The sequence below is a fragment of the Alternaria arborescens genome, assembly GCF_004154835.1.
Source record: "Alternaria arborescens strain FERA 675 chromosome Unknown contig_2, whole genome shotgun sequence".
NCBI classification, from domain to species: Eukaryota; Fungi; Ascomycota; class Dothideomycetes; order Pleosporales; family Pleosporaceae; genus Alternaria; species Alternaria arborescens.
The window spans coordinates 612798-636554 of NW_021167857.1; the positions used below are offsets into that span (position 1 = coordinate 612798).

Consider the following 23757-nt stretch of genomic DNA (forward strand, 5'->3'; position numbering starts at 1 on the left):
TATACAACCACTGTGTATATGGATTCGCTACCCAAGAACTATCATGATTGCGGTGCGATAGTTTTGGCATCAGAACTGTTTTGACAACGCGTCGAGAAATTGCTTATGTGCGCATTGCATCACCACCCACTATATCTCTTGAGAAGAGAACTCCGACGGTTCTCGTAGCGCGAATGAATCTGTAGGGGTTGCAATATTGGATGCAAAGATTGATGACTCGACGCCTTGGTGAAGCGAATAACATGATTCGTAAGTATGCTACAGAACCACGGGCTCGTCAACAGGAAGGTCTTGGTACATGCTATGGCTGGAGTCATCGATGCTCAACACCATAACTCGGGTCCAGGCATCCAGCAGTATCCATAGTGGTGCCAACCCCGCAGTTTGTGACTCATGCACAACTGCTGTGGGAGTACCAGTGACATCACGTGCTCTTCCAATAGGAGGTCTAGGTTACTATGCAGGTACTTACTTGGGAAGATGCAGCGGGAATTATATCCACAGTTTCTGCCAAGATATATCAGGCAACCACCGAAAAGACGAGGTATATCAGGGGCTTGTCGTCCGTTTTCCAGCTGAATCACATCTTCACACTTTTTCGTGTTAACCTATCCCCACCTAGTCTCTGCCAGGTCAGACTAGGGTAAAGACACAGCCACAACCATGCCCCCTCGCTACCACTCTTCCCGTCATGTCTGTGGCTGTTATGTATACCATTCTGAGACATCTGAGCGGACTTACCTTCCTCAGGTAAAACTTGATGCTCATACAACGATACTTTCAACGGCCGCCCGCACCGTGCTGACGCAGACATTCGTCAACCGTTCGAGAGAGGCATTGAATGAGATCCGGTTCGTGTCTACCCACAGCTGAGATGCACGCCACTTTGACAAGGCCATCCATTAACACTACACAGATATGCGTTCCCGCTATTCGATGGTGTGAGTGTCGTTGAGTTCTTCTGCCAGATCGGCGAGCGCACCATCTACGGTCTGGTGAAAGAGAAGAACGAAGCCAGGAAGACCTACGAGGAGGCCAAGGAGCGTGGCGAAAGCGCAGCGCTACTTGAGCAACTGCCTGACGCGGCGGATGTTTTCACAACTTCTATCAGCAATATTCCAAACGGCGCATCCGTACAAGTATCCGTCAAGTACGTGCAGGAATTGAAGCACGATGCTGAAGTCGATGGTATTCGTCTCACCATCCCCTCGTCAATCTCGCCCCGTTACGGATACTACCCAGGAAAGCTTCAAGAAACCTCAGCAGAGATTGATTCCAAAGGAATCTCTATAACAGTGGATGTGAACATGGCGCAAGGGATTCCTATCAAGAAAGTCATTTCCCCATCACATCCCATTGAAGTCACCCTCGGATCGTTATCAACCAGTGCCAGCGACGAAGATGCTTCAATTTCGAGAGGCTCTGCCACACTCGCCTTGGGCACCACTGAACTAGAAAAGGACTTTGTCTTGCAGGTGGTTGCGAAAGACATCGGTATACCTCAGGCGATCCTCGAAACACACCCGACTCTCACCAATCAGCGCGCATTGATGACGACATTGGTGCCCAAATTTAACATCAAGTCGCAAAAGCCCGAAGTTGTGTTCATTGCAGATCGTTCCGGTAGCATGGAAGGCCATATTCCCACTTTGAAGTCGGCGCTCAAAGTGTTCTTGAAGTCGATTCCCATCGGCTGTTCATTCAACATCTGCTCATTTGGAAGCAGTCATTCGTTTCTTTGGCCGGAGAGCCGGATGTATGACCAGGATACACTTACTGAGGCTATCCGACACGTCGAAACGTTTAGGGCAGATTTTGGCGGTACAGAGACTCTCGCTGCGGTCAAGGCCTGTTTTGAAGCTCGCAATACTGGACTTCAAACCGAGCTCATGCTGCTCACCGACGGCGATATATGGTCCCAAGAACAGTTGTTCAACTACGTGTCCGAGAACACGAAAAGTGGCGACGTCCGTGTATTCCCTATTGGAATCGGTAGTGGCGTCTCTAGTGCGCTGATCGAAGGCGTTGCGAGGGCAGGGAGAGGTTTCGCTCAGATGGTTGCCGACAGTGAAAAGCTCGACAGCAAGATCGTCCGGATGCTCAAGGGTGCACTCACGCCTCATATCAAAGACTACCGTCTCGAAGTCAAATACGAAGACGGCAGCGTTGAATCCGTCGCTGACAGCCTCCGTGTGAAACTCAGTATTGCAGAGGAACCAGAAAGCAAAGCTACTGTCCCCGAGACGAAGCCTATCTCGCTTTACGACCCTGACGTCCAAGAAGAGCATCCCAAGGACGGTGAGCCAAAGAACATCTTCGCAGGTCTACCGGAACTCAAGCGCCCGACCCTTTTGCAAACACCTCATGAGATACCATCATTATTCCCGTTTAACCGTACTTGTGTCTACCTCATCATGTCTCCAGAGTCATCGCACCTGCAGCCGAAGAGCGTGGTACTCAGAGGTACCTCACCTCAAGGCCCACTAGAGCTCGAGATTCCGGTCGAAGTGCGGAAGGACGCCGACCAGATGATTCATCAGTTGGCGGCGCGCAAAGCAACACAAGAACTTGAAGAAGGCCACGGTTGGCTGTCTGAGGCTACTGTTGACGATGCAGGCGTACTGGTCAAAGACAAACATCGCACCCAGTTCCCTCTGCTCCAGCGACGTGAGGCTGTCCGTCTCGGAGTTGAGTATCAGGTTGGCGGCAAACACTGCTCGTTCGTAGCCGTAGAAGCCAACGAGGCGGAGATTGCGGAGAAGCGGAAGAAAGTACTAGAAGCGATGCTGAATCGTGATGACAAGGAAATTGACAACGACTGGGAGGTATTAGAAGACGGTAAGTACGCCTTATCACCGAGCTTGATATCGCTGACATCGACGAAGCATCAGACTCGTCAGACGATGAGCCAGTACAGGGAGGCGCGAAGCAGTTAGCCTCTATCCAAGCATACTCCATGCCCGTCTCTGCGAGTGCAAGTGCACGAACCGGTAGGGTTCGTCGGCAGCTCGCCGGTAAGGCAGCCCGTAAGTCTGCTCCATCTTCGGCCGGCGGGGTCAAAAAGCCTCCACGGAAGAGGCGCTCGACTTCTACGAGAGACCCATGGACCACAAAGAAGCGTAAGCGTACTAACAAGCCTACAGCTTCGTCGGGTGGTTTCACGGCATACGGCGGGTCTCCTTTTGGTGCCCCAGAAGAGTTTAGTGCATGCTCTTCTGCAAGCCAAAGCAGCACTGGGCTTTTTGGCGTAGCCTCTCGTGGTGGAAGAGGTTTGGGTCGAGGCGGTGCAATGCGTCACCGAAAAGTTGCACCTCAAGCTACTAACGACTGTCATGATTTGAGTCTGGGCATGGAAGAGAAGGAAGAGTCAGATGAAGACATGGGTTTTGCCCTTATGGACAGTCCTGTGTCTCCCCAAAGTCCAGGTAAGAAACCACGTAACGGTAGGCAAAATCGTACTAACAGATCAGCCTACTCGCCAACGTCGCCGTCCTCACCCAACAGCAAAAGGCAAAAAACTGAAGAAGAAACTGGTAAGCCAACGGCTACTCACATTCGCTTTAATCACATACTAACATTGTCACAGGCACCCTTCTTCAACGCCTCATCGCGCGTCAGTCTTTCGAAGGCTCGTGGGCAGCTATCGACAAGCTTCCCTGCGACGAGATGAAGCTTGATCGCGATGCTGCTAGCAAAGCGATCGCCAAGCTCACTGAGACGAATGCTGACAAGGTCTTGGCTACTGCGACCGTAGTTATGTTCTTAGAGAAAAAGATGCAGGATGAAGAAGAAACTTGGGAGTTGGTTGTTGAGAAAGCGCGCGCCTGGCTTGAGAATGAATTGGCGGAGGATGTTCTCGCCCAGGTATGGCAGTTCGCAGAAAGCATCGTTGGGAAAAACTGAGTGGACCGATTTAACTTGATAACAAGAGAGCCACCCCTGCGGGAGAAGGCACCTGCGCAAAGACTGGAAATGGAAAGAAAGGTATCACGCTTGTGATTGAGAATTCACCGTCGCCCTAGGTACGAGCGAATGATATGTGCGCTCAATCGTCAATGGTGTCAGTGTCGCATAGCAATGAATTAGAATCAATGTCATTCAATAGTCTATGGTCTTTTTGATCGCATCGTAAACCCCTGTGAACGTCAGCAAAAGAGAGCACGCAAGCGTCAATACGTTGGGACTTACTGGTAACATCCGGAATGACAAACTGCTCAAACATGAGCCCGGTATGTGTTGCCCACCCTGTCACCCTCTTCACAGGCGCTTCTAGTCTGAGAAAAGCTTTCTCCTGGATTGTAGCAGCAACCTCGGCACCTACACCCGCGTTCATCATGCTCTCATGCACTACAATTGCTCTTCCAGTCTTCTTCACGCTTTCTAGGACCGTCTCTCGGTCCCAGGGGTATATCGTCCGGAGATCTATCAGCTCAACACTGCACCCGAAATCCTTCTCTGCAGCTGCTATCGCCGCTGAGCATGTGTATAGGGGTGTGCCGTATGAGACTATTGTCACATCCTTGCCCGTCTTGAGGACTTCAGCCTTGTCTAGTGGGAGGTAGAATGCGTCGACAGGGACGTGCTCAACGGCTGCACGATATAATATCTTGGGCTCCATAAACACGACAGGGTCCTGGCAACGTATCGCAGAAAGGAGGAGTCCTTTGGCTTGAACGGGCGAGCGGGGTATTACAACGCGTAGACCGGGCGTGTGGGTGAAGAGAGCCTCTGGAGATTGCGTGTGGTAGCTAATGACGTGTTAGCAGATCTCCGCATGGAGGCTTTGGTGTCTTACAGAGCGCCATGTCCGACACTGCCTGATGGCATGCGGATGACTAGCCCTCCACAGTTCACGCCAGTGCTCCCCGACCGGTATCTGTACTTGGCCGCCTCATTGTGTATTTGGTCAAACGCCGGAAAGACATAGTCAGCGAATTGAACTTCCGCTACAGGCTTCATGCCCTCTGCAGCTGCTCCAATAGCAAATCCCACAAGCCCCTGCTCGCTCAAGGGAGTGTTGAAGACGCGTTCTGTGCCAAAGTCTCCGGCCAGATTCATGGTACACCGGAAAACACCTCCAAATTGCACGTCTTCTCCAAACACCATGACGCGTTCGTCGGTTTGCAAGGCATATCGTAGGGCTTCATTGATGGCGGTGTAGAGGTTTATACGCTTTGTTTGGCCCTTTTGTATCTCTGCGGGAAACTCGGGGTTGGAAAGGGACGATTTGGCGGTGTGGTGGAGGATAGGCGTTGTATCGTACTCTACTGTACCATTGAGGCGTGCACCAGGTGCTGCAGCCGAGTATTGTTTGCGTTGGAGATGGTGTTGACAGCGGGGTCGAAGTGGTGCTTGTGGGCGTAGTAAATAGCGCGACAATGCGCGGATTGAAGGGGTTCTAGCGGCCATGTCTACAGAAATGAGAGCGACAAGTTCGTCCAGAACTCGCGAAAAGATACATGCAATAAAGACATGCTGGGCACGAACATGTGAGCCGACGGTTGTGCGGTTGTATGTCGCGGCTACCTACGGCTCTCCAGGTTTCGACGTTGCGGAGTTAAGCGCGCATGTGCCCGGAGAAGAAGGTGCCATCCAGCACGTGATTGACGTCCTGCCAAGGCTAGAGCTGCTGCACAATGACGATGGGCGCCATGATGGTTCCCACGGCAGGTGGAGACTAGCGTACGCATCTTTCGATATTTTGTGGCTGACCTCTTTCATCATTGCTGGCGTTTGAGGCGCAGAGTATTGTGCATGCAGTTTATATGAGCAGCGTTACCCAACAGGGCCAGGTACATGACTGTGGGAAGCACGGCACAGTGTTTGTGCTTGGCGCCTTGTTGTGAGACTGGGGAAAGCAATTAGAGACTAGTACAATGAAGCTCGAACCGGGGTTTATTGATGCCGGCCCCCTCGAGCACACCGAGGACGCGCACGCATTCTGTGTCGAAGCAGATGCCGTTGAGTGACGCGATGGCAGAGTGCTGATTCACCCGGGTACACGGCCTGTAACGAAAGAGTAGAGGACTGGCGCATCCATAATACGCGCGCCTTTGTCCACTTTGAGGCTGCATCTTACGTCTAGATGCACTGACCGTGCGCAGACCCACCAAACCGCTGCTTCCGCATCATTATTTGCGCGCCCACCACAGACCTTGGATTCCACCTCCTTCGCCTAATCCATCTCCTCTATACGGAGACTTTCTTCATCTTTCCGCACTCGGGTGCTTGCCCTGGCCATGAGCGCCTCTCCTTCTCGCGCTGCCGCCAATGGCTCTTCGCTGCGCATTGCTCGACTCGCCTTCTTCGGCCTCTTCCACGCCTTCGCGCCCATCGTGAGCGCGTTGCCCATGCCTTTTGGTGATGTGGTGAAGGCATTCAAGGACGCCGATGAGGATCTCCCCAAGGACTCCAGCGACCCGCAGCTCTGGCTCTACCTGGGTATTGCTATCGCACTTGTTTTGGCCGGTGGTGTGTTTGCGGGTCTGACCATTGCGTGAGTACATTACGGCTTCGCCATTGTGCCACAACGCGCTAACAGCTAGGTTCCAGCTTGATGGGCCAAGACGAGATCTATCTCCAGGTCCTTGCTTCTTCCGGAGAGAAGCACGAACGTAAGAACGCGAAGAAGGTCCTGAAGCTGCTTGAGCGAGGCAAGCATTGGGTCCTGGTGACGCTACTCCTGAGCAATGTCATCACAAACGAGACGCTTCCCATTGTGCTGGACAGGTCGCTCGGTGGAGGATGGCCTGCCGTCGTCAGCTCTACCGTTCTCATTGGTACGCGCATTCGCTCCCAGCTACTTTGGTCACGTCTAATCAGTCTCAGTCATCTTCGGCGAAGTCGTCCCCCAGTCCATATGTGTGCGCTACGGTCTGCCAATTGGCGCTGCCATGGCACCCATTGTTCTCGCTCTGATGTACGTCATGGGCATAATTGCCTGGCCGACTGCCAAACTCCTCGATTACCTCCTCGGCGAAGACCACGGTACCGTTTACAAGAAGGGTGGATTGAAAACGCTCGTCAGCTTGCATCAGTCGCTCGGACTTGAGCATGAACGTCTGAACGAGGATGAAGTCACCATCATCACCGCTGTGCTGGATCTCAAAGCCAAGGCTGTCGGCAACATCATGACGCCAATGAAGGACGTCTTCACCATGTCGTCTGACACCATTCTGGACGAGAAGATGATGGACAACATCCTGTCTGCTGGCTACTCCCGTATTCCCATCCACACACCCGAGAACGAGAACAATTTCGTCGGTATGCTCCTGGTCAAGATGCTCATCACCTACGACCCAGAGGATGCTCTACGTGTGCGCGATTTCGCTTTGGCTACTCTTCCTGAAACGCGTCCCGAGACGAGTTGCTTGGACATTCTCAACTTCTTCCAAGAGGGCAAGTCGCACATGGTGCTAGTCTCCGAATTCCCAGCTGAGGCCCGCGGCGCCGTGGGTGTCGTCACGCTCGAAGACGTTATCGAAGAATTGATTGGAGAGTAAGTAGTGCAACCTCTCAACCCCCAAATCGCTACTAACAAAACTAGGGAAATCATTGACGAATCCGACGTCTTCATCGATGTTCATAAGGCAATTCGCCGCATGGCCCCCGCTCCTCGTGCCCGCGTTCCCCGAGGCAAGGTCATCACCGATATCTCTCGCAAGCCGTCAGAAGCGCAAGCTGTAGACACCGAAACAGATTCAGAACAGAACGGCAAACCGTCCCTACGCAAGACGTCTTTGCCCGAGATGCCCGAAGGCCACCCCAAGCCCTCCTTCCTGCTTCGTCGCCGCAGCAGTGGCAGCAAGGGAGGTGTTTCACCGCTTCGCAGTGATGATCCAAGCGTCATGCAACACCTCAAACATCTCGGTCCTTCGAACGTTGCCACTAGGCCCAAACAGACTCGCATCAACACGGTCAAGATCAAGCCCGGCCAGACAACCCTGACACCTGATATCCCCAAGACCATACCAGAAGATGCTCAAGCCCCAACCGAAACAACACAAACCGAGGGTGTGATAACCCAGGATTCTCATGCGCCCGAAGGTGGCATTGGCGAAGGCTTGTTAGCCTCAGCGGGTCGCGAGGCCAGTGACGGTGTTCACAGTGTAGCAGTGGGATATGGTACCATGGCTCCAAGTGGCGATCGCATGTCCTGGAGATCAGGCCGCTCTGGTACACGGGAACATGAAGAAGAGCCTACGTCTCCCAAGGGTGGTGCTAACGAAGACGACGAGAATACTCATCTACTTGTCGATAATCGCAAAAACGAAAACGGCAGTTCAAGAGGACGGTCGCACTCCGTTAGTACCATTGCCTCTCTACGCTCTATCCGCTCGCGTTCGAACAGTCCGCTGAAGAAGCGACATACCGCTCGAAGCGGTAGCATCTCTGAGAACGTCGTAGACTTCAACGGTATCAAGAAGGTTGTCTTGGAGACCACAAGTTCTAGTGACTCTGAGGACAAGGCCAATGGTAGCCAAGCCGATGGTAACGATGACCAAAAGCATTCGGAGGCCGAGTCCTCGCATGCTGGAGGCAAAGGTTCGAGCAAAAAGAAGAGGAAGAAGCGAGGCAAGAAGAAGAAGGGCGGTGCTGGAGACAGCAGCGAATCACAGCCTTTGCTCGGTGACAACTAACTTTATCACCCGTAAAGAGCATGTTGTTAACGCGCGCTCTGCAGAGGTCTTGAGCGAAATCGGTGCGAATGCGAATGCGAAGTTCCTGAGTCATTTCGAGTCTGATAAAACTAATTGACATGCATCGGCGTCTTCTTGTTCGCCTTGAAAGTTCAAATGGGAAACGTATGCGAATGATGGGCATTGTTAGGACAGGATATATCTTCGCGACTGTATTATAAAAAGGTGTCTTGTTTTTTGGACGATGGGTAGTCGTCTTGCGGGCTTGAGATATATTCGTATAAGCTCATAAACTTGCATTCCGCTTTCCTATGCAACATTGCCAGAACGATGAAACAAGGATGTGTCTTTGACGTTTCTACACGACTACGTACCGTGGACACTGGCTTACTCTCCATCTCCGAGAGAAGACAACTGCTGCAGCGGGACATCGGCCTCATGAACTACAACACTATGCGAACGATTGGTCTACTGTCCCCACCCGGGGAATGCTGTAGTACATGATCACTTAGCCTGGAAAAAGATTATAACCCCTCGTAGCCAGTGGGCCATACCCAAACATCCGAATCGGTCACATTCGTTTTTCTCTCATCGATTCTTCTCTCAATGGTTCTCCTCTCATTGTATGCCTGTCTTACCCCTTTATGCCATTCTTTCTGCTGGTGAGTAGCCCACTCTAATACTTCAATTGGATGTCGACTCCACCACAAGACGATCTCTCGCACTGCGAACGCATTTTCAATGCAAGAATATCCGCCGTCCTTATTCTTCTGGACCTTCATATCGAGGAGTTGATTACACAGGGCTTTCAAACTCCAGCGTCTCTTAACGCTATATCCAACAGCTTCCGATACCAATATCGCCGAATCTACAACGCGCCAGTGTTCCATTCGAAGCGCAGTAAGATCGCGGTGTAGGTTGTGGCCAACTAGAACGGTGTTGGGACCGATGTTTCTCCAGATCTCAGCCCTCGCCTCTGGCCAGCCTTTTAATATCCCTCCTGTGATGGTGGTCGCAGCTTTGGCTTGCTTCGATAGCCAGTCTTGGTTCGTGTGCCAACCGGCCATTGGTTGGACGGGCTGGACTAACGCGTCGATGATGACTTCGCCAGTGAGGTAGTCGATGGCTGAGATGTGCAAGATCTCTGACTCACTGTAGTGTTTACCCACCATGTCGCAGTCAATCACGATGGCAGCGCGCTCTGGGAGATAGGGGAACCTTGGGGGGGTTGGTAACGCATAGTGCATAAGAATACTTGCGTCTTTGACGATGTTTGTATGGTGAGTGTAGAGTATGTATCTCTTAGCAATAAGTGTGTATCGTGAATGGCAGAATGCCATGAGCGCGATAAACACTTCGTTATGGAGTTCTTGCGGAACGACTGTCTTCTTGTGGGCTGGCTGGGGGTCGGATGATTGCACTTTTGACTTTATAGCCACTCGCTTTCCTGGTGTGGTTCCGCCTATAGCACGCTCTCCACCAGAAATAACTGATGTTGAAATTCGTAGTGACCTCTGCGATTCTTGGACTGCTGGATTTTGAGGTGTGCTTATGTGCAGTGAAGATTCAAAGTGCGCAGCAAGAGAATCCAAAGTCCTGGATGTCTTCCCCACTACCACTGGGGTTAAAAATTCGACATTTGTCGCTGGAATTGTGCCTGGGGCATTGGGAATGTTCAGTTGCATCTTGCTTGGTTCAACTTGAGGCGACAGTTCCTTACTGGCTTTGCTGAGCTGCTGTGTTGTTTTGCTTTGCTTGTTGACGTGAATCGCTGAATCCAAATGCTGTTTGAGTGCTTCCTGGCCTGGGAAAGTTCTTCTGCAACTCCCGAATGTACAAGGTATGGCGTGTTTGGAGCGTCGATGAGCCGCCAGGACGGTACCGTTGTCGAATGACAGGGTGCACTGATCACAGGGTAAAGCCACCGCGCTTGTGGTAGAGCTTTTGTTTGCTGACATTGTGGGCTGGTTTATCGATAGTAAGCAGATGGCAGTTTATGAATTCTTACTTTTGAGAGTGATCAAGCGTTCTGTGGCATGTGCTGGCAGATTTGTCAGTTAGTAATACTTCCCCACGCCTTCATGCTGTGTAACGATAGACGACGCGCATCCTACCCCGCCCACCCAGTACTTGCCACATCGAGCTGTACAGAATTCATGATATATTTTGCTCGAGATTGTATGATCTAGACATCAAAGTAGGTTATATTTCGCGTCTGTGGACAATGCCCATCAATCCGGAAGGAAACAGGAGTCTTGTGAACGAGTGATGCGGCTCTGCTCATACTGCTGCCGTGGCACTGCATATAATGGTCATCCGAGTCATATGTACCCAGAAGTCGGCGATGTCTGGAAACTTCCTAGGCATCGATGTAAATCCAGCTTGGTACACTTGCATCCTGCCTGAATGGAAGGGGCCGCCGTGACGCACTTTAGACATCATACCGGATGAGGAAAGGTTCCGACACGAACAGGCCGGTGCGCGTCCGCGTTGATTACGCCTCGTCAACTGTTTGAATTTATTCATCAACACCATTGTCTTTGGCTGAAAGAAGTTCTTACCAAAACAGCTACAAAGTATCCCTCTATCCTGGTTGTCGATGGAAATGAGATCGTTGTATCTTACCGCGCATGTCTGTCGTCAGCTCGAAGCCCCGCGTAAGGCGGGCAAGTGTGCAACAAGGCGCCCTACATCAGAGCGATCCATACCCAAATCTTGCAATGGCAAGACGCCACCGGTGATATCTCAGCAATTGCTAAGTCTTTAGAGAGTATTCATGTCAATCAGCAGGGATATCGTGGGTGTCCTGAAGTTGAGGTTTTGCTTATCGTATCTATATAGAGAGCGACTTCCCCTTCGAATCTCGTGCTATATTGCAAGCCTGTGTTACGCGGGTATGCTTTCCATAACGCCTCTATCTCTATCTGTTTTCATTGCATACGTCGGCTACATTACGATTTGCAGAATCTTCTTCCATCCCTTACGCAGCGTCCCCGGTCCGTTCCTGGCACGCTTTAGCAAATTATGGCTTGTCTGGCATGTTCGAAAAGGCAAATCGCACATCCAATTCCCTAAATTGCACGCCCAGTTTGGACCTATAGTACGCATTGCACCTAATCAAGTCCTAGTATGCGAAGAAGATGCCGTCAAAATTGTTTATGGAGCGGGAACATCATTTACGAAGGGAGATTGGTATCAGATGTGTGCCGCACCGGACAAAAACTGGAAGCCCGTTGATGAAGTTCTCGATCTGTTGACGGAAACGAATATGGAGAAGTATCGCAGGCAAAGAAAAGCCATCGGCCCAGCTTACAGTATCACGGGGCTAGAGAAGCATGAAGGGCTGCTTGATGCTTACATCGATAAATTCGTTGCCAAATTAGAAGATCTGAGGGGGAAAGAGGTGGGCCTTGCAAATTGGGGACACATCTTCGCCTTGGACTCTATGAGCCAATTCACTCTAGGAAAGAGCCCTGGGTACACAGACAAAGGCAGTGACGATGGAAATGAGGACGCCAGCCATGCGCTTTGGCAATGCTTTACAGTTATTGGTCTCTTTCCCGGGTTTGTGAAGTTGATGCACAGCATACCGAAAGTTGGTATGTTGCTTATCCTGCCGATGTCCCTACTCCTAGGCATCAGAATCCCGAAGATATGGCCCGTGTTCAACTTCTGCAGCCCAAGCATCATGCAAAGATTGAGAACACTAGAGAGCATGAAGGATGTGGAGCTACCCGCCAGCCGCCCTGGTTTCACCCAAGAGTGTGGAAAGGACGTGGGTGTACCGGAACAGAGAGGAGAGAGCATCGAAGAGACGGACATGCTGGCTACTTTGATGCGTCTCCATAACGATAGAGAGGCGCGCTTTCCTCCTTCATGGGTCCTCTCAATTGCTCTTACCAATTTTGGTGCCGGGCACGACACGCTGATGTTCACACTTTCTTCTGCCATTTACCATACGTATACGTCGCCGTCAATCCTTGCCCGATTACGCAAAGATATGGAAAGCCAGGGCCTTACACGAAACAGCAAATACTCCGACATCATCACCAGAGTATCATTGCTCCTCGCCGTTCTGAAAGAAAGCATGAGGCTCTGGCCTACGATCGGGTGGTACCTTCCTCGCCTCGTGCCCGCTACAGGGGCTACGCTGTGCGGCACTTATCTTCCTCAGGGTACCACTGTGGGAACAAGCCTCTGGACTTCCCACTTCAGCTCCGAAGTCTTCGCAGAGCCCCAAAAATTCGATCCGGATAGGTGGCTACCCGATGGCACCGAGGAGAAGAGGAGGAGGAGAATTGGCAGAATGGACAGTGTGTGGATGGGGTTCGGAGGCGGAAGCAGAAGCTGTCCGGGACAGCACCTTGCGAGGTTCTTCGTCATCAAAGCGCTAGCTAGACTAGTCATGGGCTGTGATGTTGAGGTGAACGGAGAGCCGGAGATTGGGGGCTGGTTTCAGTGCACGTTGACGGGCGTTGGTATCAGTATCAAGAAGAGGAAGATCGAGTGATAGGCTTTGTAAGTAAGCCAGGCCTGGAAGAAGAGAGCACGGAGAATTTGTAACGCTGAAAAGGGGAAAGTGGAGCAGTGGATGTCTCGCCTTTTCGACTTTGTCATGTTTACTCATCCATCATCTCGCTTGAGAGTACGCAAATCCAATCCATTGCAAGACGACTGCTTCAGTATGCTCCAGGCTTGGTAGTATGGACCGTTTAAACAATAATGTAGTAAAGAGCTTCTACGCGTCGCATGCAGAGTATCTGGTTCTATTTCTAGATTTGCGGCGTGAGATCGATATGCGATTTCCCCAGATCTCGCTTCACTAGCGGCGGGAGTTCCTTGCGCTAGAATCCACTATGTTGGCTGGATGCAAACGTCATGACTATGAACGCCGCGAATTGGCCGCCAGGACGTCACAGCTGTCATAGCTCCATTTTTCTTTTGAGAGAGCTTATGTGAAGAGTGTGATCGAGCCCTTGTCGCTTCAGACATATCATTGCAATTGACCTCCACTTCCAACCTCAGAACCTACAACATTCCAATTTCCCATCAACAACTCTCTACATACAATGGCTAGCCGAACCTTCACACCCATGCTCCGCCAGGCGGTCCGCGTCTCGCAGCGAAATGCTATTGCGGCACCGTGCCGTCGCTTCCTAAACACCGAGACAGCGCCGAGCCTCTACACAGCAAAGGCTCATGTTGTTGGCGCACGGACAGGGTATGCTGAACATTACATTCGAATATGGAACATTTTGCTGACACCTTTCCAGACATGTAGACGGCGAGAACCTCAAGGTCGACCTCACAATGGCCAAAGCCCTTGGCGGCTCCGGAGATGCCGGCAAGACCAACCCTGAGGAGCTTTTCGCGGCTGGCTATGGTGCATGCTGTACGTGCCCGCCCTCTACTCTTTTTAACGAATTGACTAACATCGATCAAGTCCAATCCGCCATGAACGCCGTTGCCCCCTCCGTCGGCGTAAAGATGCCCACCAAGACCGAAGACTCCATTGTCGAATCGACTGTAGAACTTGTTGGTAGCATGAAGGACCTGGACATGGGACTGCGCGTTCAACTCCTCGTCAAGGTACGCGGACTGGCGAAGGAAGACTTGGAGAAGGTTGTGTACAAGGCAAGGCAGGTTTGCCCGTACAGCCGGGCGACCAAGGACAATGTGTACACCACTGTTAGGTGTGAGACCATGTAAAGAACTCGTGGCTGCATAGCATTTCATCAAGTCAATATAAAGAATAGATTAATAATCCTTTTCAGAGACGGTTCTCTTGCGCAGTCTCGATAACAGCAGCTAACATGCCTTCCGCAACGTCTTCCCCATCTTCTGCTTCTGTGACCCATGTTACTCGGCCACTCCGTGGACTGCGTACTTCTAGCTCCATCTTCATTTGCTGCACTACGCAGATTACGTCTCCTTCTTTCACTACATCACCCTCGTCAATCAAGACCTCAACGAGCTTCCCAGGGAACGGGATACTGATATGCGATGGATCAGATGGGTTGCCACGTCTGTGATGTGACGTGGCTGCTGAAGCGCTAGCAGATGTTGAGGAGAGAGTTATGGTATATGCTGTTGTTTGAGGGGTTGCCGAGGAAGCACTAGAGGGAGTTGTAAAGAGCAGTTCCGCGCTTAGTGAGGTGGGGAAATCATTTCGTAAGACGCGTGTTAGCTCGAGGTGATGGGGTGGTGGTTTCTCATTTGCTTTGGTCGTGGGGGAAGATATGGCTATGGACCAGGCATCGCCTTTTCGGAAGAGAGTGTTGGCTGTCGAAACCGATGCAGTTGAAGAAGATGTCGTGATGTCTAGGTCAATAGCGTTAGGATGGGCTTCAGCGATGCGTTGGCTTAATCGAAGCAGTTCTTCCTGTTTGCTTTCTAGCCATTGCGTATCACAGTGACCATTCAGAAAATCCGAATGTGTGACAATGGCTTTCAGCATGTCAAGATTTGTCTTGACTCCTGCGATACGTGTATCCTCTAGAGCCCTACGCGCTTTACGGACCACGTCTTTCCACGATGACGCTGTTACGATAACTTTGGCAACTAGACTGTCGAAGTCTGCTGAAACTACAGCAGGTCGACCGCTGATAAGGTGCGTATCAACCCGAATACCGTTGCCTGAAGGAAATTGGAAAGATGTGATCTTGCCAATCGATAAAGACCAGTCGCTCTGAACATTCTCCGCAGTGATGCGCAGTTGTATGGAGTGCGCAGGGGGCGGGACTTCTGGGCTACTTGGAGCTACTGGTAGGCCACACTGGGTGAGGGAAGCGCCTTGCGCGAGCAGCAATTGTGCTTTGACGATGTCGGTCATGGAAATGGACTCAGTGATTGTATGCTCGACTTGCAACCGCGGATTGACTTCCAGAAAGTAGTACTCTTTTGTTGCTGGGTTCACGAGAAACTCAAAAGTACCAAGTGAGAGGTAGTGTATCTACGTAGAGATTAGCCAAGTAGGTTTAGGGCGGGCTATGGTACTAACATGTTTGGCCATTCTCAACGCATCTTCAATCACCTTGGCAATCAGCTTGCGATCAGACACGACACTTGGTGCCAGTTCGACGATCTTTTGGTATCGTCTCTGGATGCTGCACTCGCGTTCCCAAAGGTGTGTTACAGTCCCACTGCCGTCTCCAATGATCTGAACTTCGATGTGCCGGAAACCATCGACTGCAGCTTTCTCAGCAAAAACTTGCTTAGAAGGGCTCTCTTCGACTGCTCTTTTGACCAAAGCAGGTAGCCGGTCTTTGCTGCGAATCAGACGGATGCCTCGCCCACCACCTCCATCAACTGCTTTGACCATGATTGGGAAACCCACATCTGATGCAAAGCGCTGGACGTCTTCGACATTGTTAGTCGGTTGCTGGAGAGCTGGAGACACGGGGACATTGCCTGTCCTCCGATTAGTGATCGGGTAGTCCCTGGGCCTCATGAATCCTACATTGTTCTGCAAGCAGCCTCGCTTTGAGCTTATCTCCAGTACTACCCAAGATACCCCATCCGGGACCCACCACTACAGTGCCAGCTTCTTTCCAAACTCTCTTCGAGAAGTCTTCCGACTCTGATAGGAATCCATACCCTGGATGCACGGCATCAATTTCGTAGTGTTTGATGATTTCGATAAGAACATCAATACTCATAAAGGTTGAGGCTGATGGTAGCTTGACTGCGTGGTTTGCTCGTACAGCATGCGAATCATCGCCTGATACGTAGATGGCATACGTCTCAATCTCGAGTTCGCGAGCAGAAGAGATGATGCGCGTTGCTATTTCTCCTCTGCAAGATATGTATTAGCTTAGCTTTCCACGGTTCAGAACTGCTACTGACCTATTTGCGACAAGGAGTCGCTTTATGGGTCTTCGCGGTGGCTGCGTCATGTCCATTCTCCACCCAAGATACGGACTCTCTAGAAACTATCCAGTGAAGTCGCTCAATGTTACTCTTTTGTCTGTGAGATGACTCGAAAGGGCGAGTCGCGGGATGACACCGTGCAGAAATAGGCTTTGTGCCGTCAAGGAGGCTCTCTTGACATGAATGTTTTACCTAGATGCAACTTGGTATGAGAAGATTTACCGGAGATCCGATTCGACATGGATAATGACATGTTTGGGGTACAGGCGGGATGCAATGGATGAAGGTAAACGCGGGGAGCTTGGAGATGCCTCGGTTTACCAGACCTACCCCAACATTCTACCACGACCACTCCAACTTGGTCCGAATCATCGCGATGTGACAATTCCACTGTCGCTCCATCTCTGGGGCTTGAAGACACGCTTTTTTACACGCGGTATCTATCGCAATGGCCGGTGACGATCAAAAGGCCGCGCCAAAAGACGCGTCGACGTCATCCGAGACGGCCAAAGACCGGCTCGCCCAAGTCAGCTCGCACATCGCCCCGAACACGCCGAAGCGACGAAGACGCAAAGCCGCAGACTCAGATGCACCTGCAGATTACTCCGACATCCTCGGACAGATTGCGACACTCCGCAAGATCGCTGCGACGCCAGATACCAACAACAGGGGCTACCTGAGGCAGAAGCAGGCGGGAAAGCTATGGGTGCGGGAGAGGGTGGAACAGCTGCTTGACCCCGGCAGCTTCCAAGAAGTAGGCAGTGTGAGCGGGACGGTCAAATGGAAGCAACTCGGGCCTGTCAAGGAGGAACCGGAAGAATATGTGCCTTCGAACAACGTGCAAGGTATGGCCATAGAGATGATGGTAGGAAAAGGTATTTACATTTGGCAGGCTTCGGGAGACTACGAGGTCGAAAAATTGTATTCACGGCCGATGACTTTTCTATTCGCGCCGGACACGCTGATGGCGCTCTCATGGAGAAAACAGTAAGCTGGTTGTAAGACGGCTAAGATACCATTACTGACGACTGTAGATATACATGGAGAAACTTGCTATCGCACTGAAGCTACCCATTGTTAAACTCGTCGATGGCTCATCAGGTGGCGGCTCCGTTACCACCATCCGCTCTACAGGCTTCTCCTACGTCCCTCCGCTACCTTCCTTCGCACAGGTGGTACAACAACTCAACATGGGTATACCGAATCTAGGCGCGGTAGTTGGACCGGCCATCGGCTTAGGAGCGGCCCGCGTGGTTGCCTGTCACTTTTCTGTCATGGCCGCCGACATTGGCTCTTTGTTCAACGCTGGCCCTAGTGTGGTGAAGAATGCGACATTCGAGGAGGGTCTGTCGTTCACAGATCTTGGTGGGCCAGCAATGCATTGTACCAACGGAACTATCGATAACCTGGCACCGGATGAGGCAGGCTGCTTCGAACAGATACGAACAGTTTTGGGCTATCTGCCTGATTGCGGTACGAAGCTACCTCCAGTAATTGACTGCTCTGATCCAGTCGACCGAATGTCGGAAACCCTCCGATCCATCATTCCGCGTTCTAAGAATCGCATGTATAACCCGCGCGCTATCATAACCGAAGTCGTAGACCAAGATTCATTCTTTGAGATCGGTGCGCTTTGGGGTACTACAGCCATTGTTGGCCTGGCACGGTTTGCAGGCAAGCCAGTCGGGATCGTGTCTCTAAACTGCGAACAGAATGCTGGCGCGCTGGATGCATTGGGGTCGCAGAAGATCACGCGCATGCTGAAGTTCCTGGACGTCTTCAACCTTCCACTCATTCAATTCGTCGACGTTCCAGGTTACGCGATAGGAACCGTAGCAGAGCGCACTGCAACCATGCGGCACGGTGTCACTCTCGCTGCAACCTATTACAGCACAACCATGCCCATCTTCAACGTCATTGTACGCCGTGTCTACGGTGTAGCTGGAGGCATCATGCTAGACTGCCGCGACCCTCGCATGCGCGTTGCTTGGCCATCGGGCGTGTGGGGCTCTTTGCCGCTCGAGGGTGGCATTGAGGTCGGCCACTCGTTCGAACTCAAGGAGATTGAAAGAAAAGAAGGTAAAGAGGCGCGGGACAAGCGTTATACAGAATTGGAGAACGAGTACAAACGATTGATGAATCCAGTCCGCACAGCGAATGCGTTCGGTATCGAGGAGATTATAGACCCGGCATATACACGACGAGTTTGCTGTGAGTGGACAAGTCATATGTACGAGAGCTTACTGCCAGAGCGAATTCAGGAGCGGATCGCAGGGAAGTTGCAGCCTTCCTTTGCTTAGCCAATCGGATGTGTCTTCGAATCCAAGTGCTTCTAGAGCCGATTTCTCAATGCATACAGTTCGGTCTTCAATCCATATCATCACCTGTTCAGATACCGGTTCTTTCACACCGAGGTTGTGCAATTATAGGATAGCGGACACGTTTTCTGGTACTCGTTATTCCTACCTCAAGTATGTTGTCAGACTACGGCTTACCTACACCGCACTTCACTCCATGAGACCTATTGCACATGCGACATTCAGCCCCACCGCAGTCTATTTTCCAGCGGCGCGGCAACTTCTTCTCTATTGGTACCAATGTCACGGAACCGAGACTTTTCTCGGTGAAGTCGCGCCAGGCTGACCATTTAGGGTATCGCTGAACACGGTAAATCAGGCTGCTACTGATCATATACCCCCCTTGGCATAATATCAAGTCGAAAATACCCAGTTAGGCAAGGTGGCTACCATGCCGATGTTTAGATGCATTTCTCGACATCACAAGCATCTCAAGCTCCTAACGTCCTATTACATTGAGCATACATCACACAGCCGAATGCTTCATCCTACCATTACGCAAATGCGGAGCAGCAAAACACATTTAGACGTGTGTGGCGTACAAACTTTATGACAGTATCACCATGTTGCGAGCGAGTCTTGATTCGTCACGGCTGGACGTCTTATATTACCACCAACATATGCGGGGCAAGACTCAATGCGGCCATACCCTGTCGCCTTGCCACAGCCCGCTCGTTTGCATCGTCTCACTTGCATCCAATCTGATGATACGAAGTATGATGCGCGGCACGAACCTGGGGTATATAGAACTAACGGGCACGCCCGCACGTCCCGGACGCCCATCAGTGCTAGCCGCCACAACTTCGTCGATCTCGAATTAGCGACGATATTACACTGTACCACTGATCTCGGCTCAGATTTGAAGAGCGAAACCAGGGATGGCGCCTGTCGGCGCTGCCGCCGCTGCGAGGCAGGCAGAACCAGTATTGACGCGCATCGTTGAAGAGGACCAGATACCGTGGTATAAGAAGAGAAACTTGCGGAGGCTGTATGCGCTCTTGTTGCCGACGTGTATCGGAATTGAGATGACGTCTGGCTTTGATTCGCAGATGATCAACGCGGTGCAGATTGCACCGACATGGCAGATATGTGAGTTCTGATCACAACTACGGGCCTGCCCTTGCTAACGACCTAGACTTTAACGAACCACGAGGAGTGCTTCTCGGTATCATTTCCTCAGCATACAACCTAGGTGCGCTCTGCGCTCTGCCACTAGTGCCGTACGTGAACGACAGATTTGGGCGACGATGGGCAATCTTCCTAGGCTCCTGGATCATGGTTGTCGGGGCGCTAGTTCAAGCTTTCTCAATCAGCGGTAGGCCGGGAAACGAAATAGACGCTCGGAAGTCATGCTAACAGTCATAGCTGGCATGTACATTGGCGCCAGGTTCATCATCGGTTTCGGCATACCGTTTTGCATCATCGCTGGCTCGTCTTTGATGGGTGAGCTTGCGTACCCAAAGGAGCGGCCGATCATGACTTCTCTCTTCAATGCACTCTGGTTCGTAGGTTCGCTCATAGCAGCAGGGGTATCGTATGGCACTCAGAGTCTCAAAGACGACTGGGCATGGCGCATACCATCGCTTCTTCAGGCCGCTCCGTCATTACTCCAGATCGTATTCATCTTGTAATGACCCCTTTTCTCTCACCTGTCATTTTTCAACTCTGCTAACAGCTACAGTATGATACCCGAATCACCCCGCTTCCTCATCTCTAAAGACTGTCGTGAAGAAGCCTACCGCACGCTGATCACCTACCATGCAGAAGGCGACAGCTCTTCGCACTTTGCCGCTGCCGAAATGGCGCAAATCGAACACACAATTCGCATCGAACTTGAGCATTCGAAGCGCTCCTGGCGCGAGATGATCGCTGTTCCCGGTCTACGCAAGCGGGTCATTATTGGTTCTTTCCTGGGTCTCTTCACCCAATGGTCCGGCAATACCTTGCTGAGCTACTATCTGAACCAACTGCTAGTCATGATTGGGTACGATGATCCGGGCTTTGTGGGGAAAGTGAACGTCGGACTCAACAGCTGGAACCTGTTCACTGCAGTGTCGTTTTCGCTATTGGTCCGACGCTTTCCACGCCGAAAGATGTACCTCATCTGCGCGACCAGCTTGTTGTGTTGCTATGTTGCATGGACAGTCGCTGTGCATCGTTACACTGCTACAAAAAACATTGAGCCAGCGAGGTTGACAATAGCGATTATCTTTTTGTATCAGGCATGTTATAATATTGGTTATAATGCACTTACCTACAGTGAGTTTTGACGAGAGAGTGGTGACAGATGGTGATGCTAACCGCGTTGCAGCATTTCTAGTCGAATTGTTCCCTTTTGCGCAACGTACCAAAGGCATCACCATCTTCCAGTTCTTTAGCCGAACAGCAGTCTTCACTACAACCACCCTCAACCCCGTCGGACTGCAACGCATACAAGGGCGCTGGCTTATAATGTACTGCGCTTGCCTAGTATTTGAAATCGTCTTCATTGTATGTGTTCCTCTGCTCATCTAGGCTCCATACTTCCTTCCAAGACGTTTCGTTCACTAACACAACAACTACAGTACTTTATGTTCCCCGAAACCTACGGTCGCACATTGGAAGAACTCGCATTCCTCTTCGAAGATCATGCGCGAGCTGATGAGGCGACGACGCATGTCCAGAAGCAGATGGAATGGTCGGAGAGAAGATGGAGTCGGATAGAGGAGCGGATGAGTTGGGAGATGGATGTCTTGATCCCGACAGTAGCGCAAAGTGGCCGGAGAGAAGAGACAAGGAACGACAGTATACTCCATTCACAAGACGTGATACGACGACATGATATGATGAGATAGACAACGTATCTAGTGAAGCAGTTCAGGACAAACTACACTACAACATTCACGATTGATCATGTTCTTGGAAACCGACCATGTCGACGACTCATCACTCGAGTTCGTAGCTGTGCCTTCGTGCCCGCAGTAAATGTAGCTGTATGTTTGCAACACACCCTCGTCTTACCTACCTTGGGTGACCTCCTCCATATCCCCGCAATTCATGACGAGCCCTGCCAGGATTATCGTGAAGCGTACGAGATGTGTGTGGACCTTTGCAACCACCCGAATAATAGCTTTAATAATCTATCACTGGAACCGGAGGAGTCTGTTCATGAAGATACTTGAGAGGATCCGGACGAGCAGGCGTTAAACAACATAGACGCGAAGTAAGATGAGCTCGCCTGCAATCTACCTAACCACACTAGTAATAATGTTAACGCTTTCGACATTCTCAGTCGCCGCCCTAAGGACTAAGTTAACTAGAGTAGATGTGTAGGCACCTAGCCTGATCTAAAAGACAATTAGTGGAAAGTTTATAAAGCTGACTACCCAGTTGTCTCACGCGATGACGGGACTATCACACCATACGAGAAACTTGAAGTCAAGCAACTACAGTGCCCCCTAAAGGCACGATAGAGCTAATGCCTGCACAAAACTATCGCCGTCCAGAGACCGAGAAGCGCGATCTCGTTCCTGAGATCTCAGATATCAGCTTCTACCCAGTTGGTTGCGCTTTGGGCGGAAATGAAAGAAGGTTCAGCCTGGCGGTTACGTATTCGTCGCGGAATGTTCTGTAGGGATCGTTGCGCGCATGAAGAAAGACACACAGAGATATCGATTAACAACTGTAGCCAAAGAGAATCAGGTCTCCAGCAGACCCAAAGGCACATGCTTCACCCTCAAAGTCAGACAAGAAGGCGAGGCGACAAGGAGCGTCAGCGAGTTCGTCGCCTCCACCAGCCGCGCAGTGGCGCCCCCCAGAGAAGATTAGCATGGCCCCTGCACTAAGGATGACACGCTCAATCAAAGAGAAGCTGCCATTTTTTTGCTCTCGATCTGGCGACTGAGACGATGTGACAATCGGGCTTGAGAATTTTACAGAAAAATGCTGTTGCCTACAAACGGCTGTGAAGTAACGTCCGCTGCAAACGGTTGATATTTTGGTATGTGAGAAAAGGTCGCTAGACCCTTGCGCAGCAAAAAGAGCGCAAAAAGAAGACTTAGACGCGACTCGAACACAAGTTCTCACACCACAGTACTACCGAAGGAGTCAGATCGAAAGATCAAAAAAATGGTAGCTTCTCTTTGATTGAGCGTGTCATCCTTAGTGCAGGGGCCATGCTAATCTTCTCTGTATCGTTTCAAATTGACCAAATGCCCGAAGGCGAAGAGAAGCAAAATCTTGTGATATATGAAGACAGCAAACACTAACGGTGGTGTTGGCGCTGTCGGGGGTTCGTGCGCTGTGCACGGCGCACAATAACTGGGTCGGTGGCGGGTAAGTAATCCGAAACTTGAAAATAGGCTAGTCTGGGACTCCTGATCCGAACAGTCTTTGGGCGATTACCAGGGTCCTGGAATGCTGGCTATCACAGGCGGGCACAGCCCGCCATGATAGCCACAGCTGGAGGAGACATCGTCCGCTCTCACCAAGTAGTAGTATATTGTATGATACCTAGGAGGTGTTCGCCTTCTCTTGTTCCATTTAACACCAGGTACTTAGACTGATGTATTCGGCAGATTGAGTCGAATAATTTTTCGGCAGCAGGTCGGGTACCTATGTAGTTGTCGATTCGATCAGGTCAATCAAAACTGCTAGAAATGCAATTAGCGGTTTGCAACATCGCACAATATAATCTCCATGTCCGAATCCTCTCTTGAAGTTCTCTAACGATAATCGGTACTTTCTTGTGCATTCTTGGCCGAGATCGTTCCAGCTGAAGACGCTAGGTCCATATCCTATTGCGTGTATGCGAAATCAGTGAATGTCTCACATGCAGTTCGTACAGGGACAGTTCTTGTTAAGCGTGAGAAAAGGTCTGGTACTCTGAATCGGGACGAGATTTAATTTAAGAA

At 51.1% G+C, this 23757-nt stretch overlaps 9 protein-coding genes across 9 annotated transcripts; 6 read left to right on the forward strand and 3 right to left on the reverse strand.

The window, feature by feature from the left end:
• Window positions 1-663: 663 nt before the first annotated feature.
• On the forward strand, window positions 664-3903 carry AA0111_g1036 (hypothetical protein; the record flags this gene model as incomplete). The annotated part of the gene is made up of 6 exons (XM_028644100.1): window positions 664-851; window positions 917-2838; window positions 2886-3026; window positions 3144-3425; window positions 3471-3533; window positions 3587-3903. The coding sequence occupies 6 exons, from the start codon at window positions 664-666 to the stop codon at window positions 3901-3903; spliced, it is 2913 nt and encodes a 970-aa protein (XP_028511278.1).
• A 195-nt stretch (window positions 3904-4098) lies between these two features.
• Window positions 4099-5409, reverse strand: AA0111_g1037 (2-oxoisovalerate dehydrogenase subunit beta; the record flags this gene model as incomplete). Its single annotated transcript, XM_028644111.1, has 3 exons — window positions 4099-4136; window positions 4189-4748; window positions 4796-5409. The coding sequence occupies 3 exons, from the start codon at window positions 5407-5409 to the stop codon at window positions 4099-4101; spliced, it is 1212 nt and encodes a 403-aa protein (XP_028511279.1).
• An 830-nt stretch (window positions 5410-6239) lies between these two features.
• Window positions 6240-8639, forward strand: AA0111_g1038 (hypothetical protein; the record flags this gene model as incomplete). The annotated part of the gene is made up of 4 exons (XM_028644122.1): window positions 6240-6496; window positions 6553-6779; window positions 6829-7498; window positions 7547-8639. The coding sequence occupies 4 exons, from the start codon at window positions 6240-6242 to the stop codon at window positions 8637-8639; spliced, it is 2247 nt and encodes a 748-aa protein (XP_028511280.1).
• Window positions 8640-9163: 524 nt separating this feature from the next.
• AA0111_g1039 (hypothetical protein) lies at window positions 9164-10597 on the reverse strand (the record flags this gene model as incomplete). Its single annotated transcript, XM_028644133.1, has 1 exon — window positions 9164-10597. The coding sequence occupies one exon, from the start codon at window positions 10595-10597 to the stop codon at window positions 9164-9166; it is 1434 nt and encodes a 477-aa protein (XP_028511281.1).
• Window positions 10598-11838: 1241 nt separating this feature from the next.
• Window positions 11839-13149, forward strand: AA0111_g1040 (hypothetical protein; the record flags this gene model as incomplete). The annotated part of the gene is made up of 1 exon (XM_028644145.1): window positions 11839-13149. The coding sequence occupies one exon, from the start codon at window positions 11839-11841 to the stop codon at window positions 13147-13149; it is 1311 nt and encodes a 436-aa protein (XP_028511455.1).
• Window positions 13150-13708: 559 nt separating this feature from the next.
• On the forward strand, window positions 13709-14348 carry AA0111_g1041 (hypothetical protein; the record flags this gene model as incomplete). The annotated part of the gene is made up of 3 exons (XM_028644156.1): window positions 13709-13860; window positions 13913-14031; window positions 14083-14348. 3 exons carry the CDS (start codon window positions 13709-13711, stop codon window positions 14346-14348), a joined length of 537 nt encoding a protein of 178 aa, XP_028511454.1.
• Window positions 14349-14409: 61 nt separating this feature from the next.
• AA0111_g1042 (hypothetical protein) lies at window positions 14410-16534 on the reverse strand (the record flags this gene model as incomplete). Its single annotated transcript, XM_028644167.1, has 4 exons — window positions 14410-15591; window positions 15640-16049; window positions 16099-16433; window positions 16485-16534. The coding sequence occupies 4 exons, from the start codon at window positions 16532-16534 to the stop codon at window positions 14410-14412; spliced, it is 1977 nt and encodes a 658-aa protein (XP_028511457.1).
• Window positions 16535-16956: 422 nt separating this feature from the next.
• On the forward strand, window positions 16957-18808 carry AA0111_g1043 (hypothetical protein; the record flags this gene model as incomplete). The annotated part of the gene is made up of 3 exons (XM_028644178.1): window positions 16957-17353; window positions 17401-17495; window positions 17543-18808. 3 exons carry the CDS (start codon window positions 16957-16959, stop codon window positions 18806-18808), a joined length of 1758 nt encoding a protein of 585 aa, XP_028511456.1.
• A 935-nt stretch (window positions 18809-19743) lies between these two features.
• On the forward strand, window positions 19744-21699 carry AA0111_g1044 (hypothetical protein; the record flags this gene model as incomplete). The annotated part of the gene is made up of 6 exons (XM_028644189.1): window positions 19744-19954; window positions 20001-20180; window positions 20231-20492; window positions 20547-21124; window positions 21177-21355; window positions 21430-21699. 6 exons carry the CDS (start codon window positions 19744-19746, stop codon window positions 21697-21699), a joined length of 1680 nt encoding a protein of 559 aa, XP_028511451.1.
• Between the last annotated feature and the right edge of the window lie 2058 nt (window positions 21700-23757).